The sequence below is a fragment of the Alligator sinensis genome, unplaced genomic scaffold, assembly GCF_000455745.1.
Source record: "Alligator sinensis unplaced genomic scaffold, ASM45574v1 scaffold784_1, whole genome shotgun sequence".
In the NCBI taxonomy this organism is placed as follows: Eukaryota; Metazoa; Chordata; order Crocodylia; family Alligatoridae; genus Alligator; species Alligator sinensis.
In genome coordinates, this window is record NW_005842318.1 from 922,167 (window position 1) to 927,976 (window position 5,810).

The 5,810-nt window shown below is 42.4% G+C and overlaps 1 protein-coding gene across 1 annotated transcript in view; it reads right to left on the bottom strand.

The window, feature by feature from the left end:
* Window positions 1–2,758, bottom strand: part of SLC39A10 (solute carrier family 39 member 10) — a 55,165-nt gene extending 52,407 nt beyond the window's left edge. The window contains exon 1 of the mRNA XM_006028528.3: window positions 2,677–2,758. Coding sequence (XP_006028590.2) covers window positions 2,677–2,721 — 45 coding nt within the window. The 5' untranslated portion in view covers window positions 2,722–2,758. The remainder of the gene's footprint in view (window positions 1–2,676) is intronic.
* Window positions 2,759–5,810: the final 3,052 nt, after the last annotated feature.

Genomic DNA, 5,810 nt, shown 5'->3' on the forward strand with positions numbered 1-5,810 from the left:
TCCCTAACTCAGTCCTCCCTTACCCTAGGCCTGGAAGAGTCACTCCTGAGTCCGTCCTAAAACCCGGTGAGGGAGAAGTCCTGGTCCCTGCTCAGAAAAATGGAGGCAAAGCATTTGTAAAAAAGGTCTGCTTTTTCATCTGGTGCAACCACCAGATTGCCAAGTGTATCCTGCAGGGGCCCCACATTGCCCGGTGCCTTCTTTTTACTCCCTATGAATTTTAAAAAAGGACTTGTTGTTGTCCTTGTAGCTAGCCCGAGTTCCGTCTCCGCCTTAGCCTTCCTAACAGCCTCCCTACAGGCTCTTGCTATGTAGGTATAATCCTCTTTGGTGTTAGCCCCTCCCCCGCTTCCACTGGATGTATGCCTCCTTTTTGGCTTTCAGATGTTCCTGAATGCCTTTGGTGAGCCAAGGGGGCTTTTGAGCACTCTTGCCCCCTTTGACTCGCTTTGGGACTGCCACCCCTTGGGCTCAGAGGATAGTCTCCTTAAGGAATGAGGACTCATCTTGGATACCTAGTTCCCCTACTCTCCAGGACCGCAATTCCTCTCCTACCAATCGCAACTCATTGAAGTTGGCCCTCCTGAGGTCAAGGGCTACTGCCTTGCTGCAGGCCCTTGACACCCTGCGCTGGATGGTGAATTCCAGTAGGCGATGATCACTACTGCCCACGTGGTCGAGGACCTGGAGTCCCCTCACCAGGTTGTTGCCTGTGGCCAGGACCAGGTCCAGCAGGGCATTCTCCCTGGTGGGATTGTGCACCTCCTGGGTTAGGTGGAGGTCTTGTATCCCATCAAGGAACCTACGTAAGCAGGTTGAGCTGGCTGACTGCTCCTCCCAGCAAATGTCTGGGTAGTTAAAATCACCAATGACAACCACATCCCTTGACTTAACTGCCTCTGCGAGGTGACCCAAGAATTCCCGATCCAGCTCTTCCCCCTGCACACCCACCATAGTAGGCACCCACTGTTAAGTCCCTTTCCCCGCGACCCCCTTGTACTCTGACCTAGAACACTTCAGCCTGCTAGTTGAGGACGTTTATTGCTCTTTGATGTAGAGCGCCACACCCCCGCCTTTCCTCCCCGTTCTGTCTCGCCTTTATAGTCTGTAGCCCCTAATATTTACCACCTAATCATGGGTTGAATCCCACCAGGTTTCAGTGAGAGGAGGGGGGAATTCTTGCTTAGCAGGGAGTGGTGAGGGGGAGGAGGGAGGAGTTGTAGCCAGGGAGCAGGGGCCAGCCCTGAGAGCATGTTGGGATGCTGGGGTAGTCTGGTTTAATCTTAAATCAGCAATGGGTCTGGTACAAATATTGCATAAACCGGTTTGAGTCAAATCAGTTAAGTCTGATACTAGATTCAACCGGGTTTATTTCAAACTGGTTTCAGCCATTCTCAAACTGGTTTATGTACACTGAACATCTGTTCTGTTATAGGTTTAAATGAATTTCTGATCACTTAAACCGGTTTGTGTGTAATGTCTGTCCCTAGCCAGTGTGACTAAAGCAACACAACTTAAAGCTACAGACAACATGAAAAAATTCATGCCAAACAAAAATATCAAACATATGTTTCAACTAAACTTTCTTTATGCTTCTGGAGTTTTCAGAAGTATAATCCAGAAAAGGAAGCCAGATATACTTGTTGAGCAAGTTGTTCTCTCTACTCATCTACTGATCCTATTAAACAAAATGACATTTATTCTTTTTCAGAATTAGACAGAATAAGGAACCTGTGTAAAAGCCTTTTACAAAACATGAGATAGGACATTATTTGTAAGCAAACTGTTGAAAATCCAGATATGTTTCTCCTAAATCCAGGCTCACTTATGTCATGACCCAAAAGGCATGATTGTGTGTGTGTGCTTCGGCATCAGAATTATCCACGTTAAGTTGCAGAGCATTGCACGGGAGTTTCCTGTAGCAAGAGGAAACTCCGGTGCAGGGACCAGTTTCCCGCCTTTTCTGCAGCTTCTTTTGCAGAGTGCATTGCTCGAGTTGCAAGAGGAATGCACGGTGCAAAAGAGTTCCCGCCACCGGTATGCAAATTCGTTCCCCGTGATTGGCTAGTGCTAAATTATTCACACGTGGCGGCTAGCGATTGGCCTGTTAGCCGTATAAGAGGCTTGAGCAGTTTCCGCCCAAGCCGAAGAGGACTCCACATCCATCTCGTGGGGACTCTGGGTACACGGCAGGGTAATAGAAACCCTGTGTGAGATCCAGAGGAGCTTGGCGGCCTGATCCACCGCCCACCTCTTCCCGTCTTCGAGCGCGACTAATATAAGACGTATTTACGATTTCTACATTGGTGGCCTGTTCACCCAGAGCAACCGGAGCTCTGCACCGTGGAGCCTAGCAACCTCCACGAGACCGTCTGTGTTGTGTCTGTCTGTAACTGCAACTTAATCAAGCTTTCCAGCCTACACCATTGCCATCTCGGTGTAAGTAAACAATCTTTTAAACTACCGATACGCGTCCGTGCCTAATTCCAGAGCGAAGGCCTTCCCTCTCCACCCCTGCATGCCCGGGCTGCTGGCCACAGCCCACGTGCAGCGCGAAAAAGGGCTCGGGGCGCGCCCGGCCCGCACAATTTACTGCAGCATAAAAATCCCTTGGAGGCAATTTACTAGTACCAGCTCCCCTCTGAAAAGGGTGAAACATTTCATATTAATACTCACTGCAAAAGTATAAAACAGGATCAGGCAGGCTGAATAACGTAGCATGATAAAATTGGGTTTCCAGGGAGTATGGACGGCATCATAACAAGTGACAGTTTATCAGGTGTCCACCTTAAAATTGGATTTGGAACAAGAACGACACATGATTTATGGATATAAATTCTAACCTATCCAGGATTATTCCTAAAAATAAAACCTAAATTTTACAATAAGTTAACATAATTTGTCATGAATGATCATTTAAAAAGGTGATTAGGGAAAGGATATGAATAATGGAGGAACAAAAGGGACACAAGTATAGAATTAGCAAACAGAAAATAGGCAAATAGGAAAAGGGTATGATTAAACACAGAAAAGGGAATTAATATATCTGTTAAGAGATAGATTATATGTTCATTTTCAAATTCACCAAATTACTAAAGATTTAGAAGCACTCCTTGTACAGCATGAGAGAAAGCTGAAAAGTTTTCACTCGTGGTTGAAGATCCCAAGTGCTTTTAATACACAAAGCAAACCAAGTGCAGTGAGAACATTTTCCATTTATTCCTTATGATTACAAAAATGGTAGACAAGAAGTTTCAGAAAGGTCTGACTTTTAAAGTTGATCATGACCCTGAAGAGGAAAATACATTGGCACAATGCCTTCTTCATATATCAGACAGTTAAAAATGGTAAATCCCTTCAGATTATAAAGGGAAGGATGACTCAGTACAGAGTAGGCAGTTGCTTTCACCTCAACAGTTCAAATGCAGTATTTGTTGCATGCCCATTGCATGTGTACTGTCTCATTTAACTCAGGGGCATTAAAGAGACAGTACACTTCCGAGCTTTCTGCTCCACAGGACAGACATTTGACACTTTAGGAGAGATGAAGACCATATTTTAAACAGTTTTAAGGATTAGAAATAAGGTGATTAAACATTTTAATTAAAAATTTCAAAAATTATTATTTAGGAGTTATTTATGTAAAGACTGCTAGATTACACCTTACTATTGCAATTCTGTAAGATATTTAGAGCACAATACTGTCTCAGAACATTCAAATTAAAACTTGAAAACAAAAATTAACCTTATTCCCAACATCCTAAATGCCAAGTTTAAAATAAAATTGAGAACATTAACTTCTATCAAACTGTGCTTAGATTTCTTTTGCTTTTACATTATATAGAGAAATGTATATAGTACTACTGAAAGGCAGGGTAGGATGTTCATTTAAAAATAATCAAGTTACAGTTTTATTTTAGTTTATCAAGTCTTTGTTGCACTATCTTTAACTATTCAATTAGAAAAATATATACTCTAGATAGCTAAAAAAAAGAAATTGGCTATAATACAGTCTCTGACTTGACTCTAGTTCTCACCCATCTCCTGTACTTTCTGCCCTCTTCGATTTCAAGGAAACTGGTTTAGGGATTTTAAATCATACTTATTCACATGAAGATCTACAATTCAGTAGGAGGGGCACTTTTAAAGAACGGGCCACTAACTGATAGTTCCAAATTGCAGTTGCTAAATTAATACCAGATAAGACTTGGGAGCACATAGAAAGTGTTTATGCATAACTAAACATGGTATGAACATCTGAAAAACAAATTATGAAATGCAAAACAACCTAGCTTGATCTTAAATAAACCCACATAGTAATCCGCTAATCCAAATTAATAAACACATCTGTTAAATGTTATTTTAATTGAAAGAAAAGTCAAGACAGCTCTTTAAACAGGCAATAACTTATAATTTAATTTAATTTAATAGTACCTCAATTACTCAAAATAATGCAAGAATTATCACAAATCTGGTTTTGATAAAGTTCTCCCCTTTTACAGGATTGTGCAAATTGAGTAGTAGTATCTCAGTCTCCCATACATAAATGATAGACATAACCAGCCACATGTCCCTTAGTGAATTTCATAAGTTATGAACAATTTATCATGGTGTTAAGATGACTAACCATCAGCTTCTCCTAGAGCTAAGAAAGCCCTTAGGCACCTTTATGAGTTATTTAAGTAGTTAGTAAAATATGAAACAGCCGTAAAACAGGTTATGAATCTCTTGAAAGAGCATGTTAGGGTTATTGTAAAAATGGTAACTATTAAACAGTCAAAATACTGAGGCTTTGGCACCAGTAAACCAAAAATATTTCCCTGAGATCCTGATCTTCTGAACCAGCTAGATAGAGCATACAATTACAGTAAAGGTGAAGTGCAATCCTAGGGTACTTGATGGAGCTACACATGCAGATGACACCTGGTCAATATGTGGTACTTTCCCCACCCAAACACACTGGTCAGAGAATTTCCCTACCTCTAAATTTCCACCCCCACACCCAAAAAAACCCCAACTTACACAAGCCTCAGCAATACATTATGTGCATCCATAACTATACACTTTTTCATGGCAAAACTGAGTCTATCACGTGCTCTAGGACTGCAACCTAAAATTGCTATTTAAATACTTTATTTTGCCATTCTTCGAGCTTGAAATAGAAAAGTAGGTGGTTTGTTAAAAAACATGCAGCCCAAAATAGCAGAAGCAAGCAAAGAACTTTTACTTGCCCGCTTGGGACAATATTTGGGTACCCACAATATATGTGGGTAAGGTAACTAGTAGGGTGAAAGTGCTAGACTTTAAGAAAGCTGATTTCAATGAACTCAGGCAATTAGTCAAGGACGCACTGCAGAGTAGGAGTTTTGAAGTGATGGGAGCCCAAGAAGGGTGGCTGTGCCTTAAGGAAACGATCCTTCGGGCACAAAGCGAGACGATCCTGATGCGAGGAAAAAGAGGGAAAGGGGCCAGAGGCCTCCTTGGCTGACCAGAGAAATCCAGGGCAGCCTAAGGGCCAAAAGGGGAGCACATAAAAAGTGGAAACAGGGAGAGATCACCAAAGACGAATATACCTCCTCTGCTCGTGCTTGTAGGGAGGCAGTTAGATGGGCAAAAGCTACCATGGAGCTGAGGATGGCATCCCAAGTAAAGGACAACAAGAAATTGTTTTTTAGATATATAGGGAGTAAAAGGAAGGCCCAGGGAGGAATAGGACCCCTGCTAAACGGGCAGAAACAATTGGTGACAGACAGGGGGGACAAGGCTGAACTCCTCAACGAGTTCTTTGCCTCAGTGTTCCTAAGAGAGGG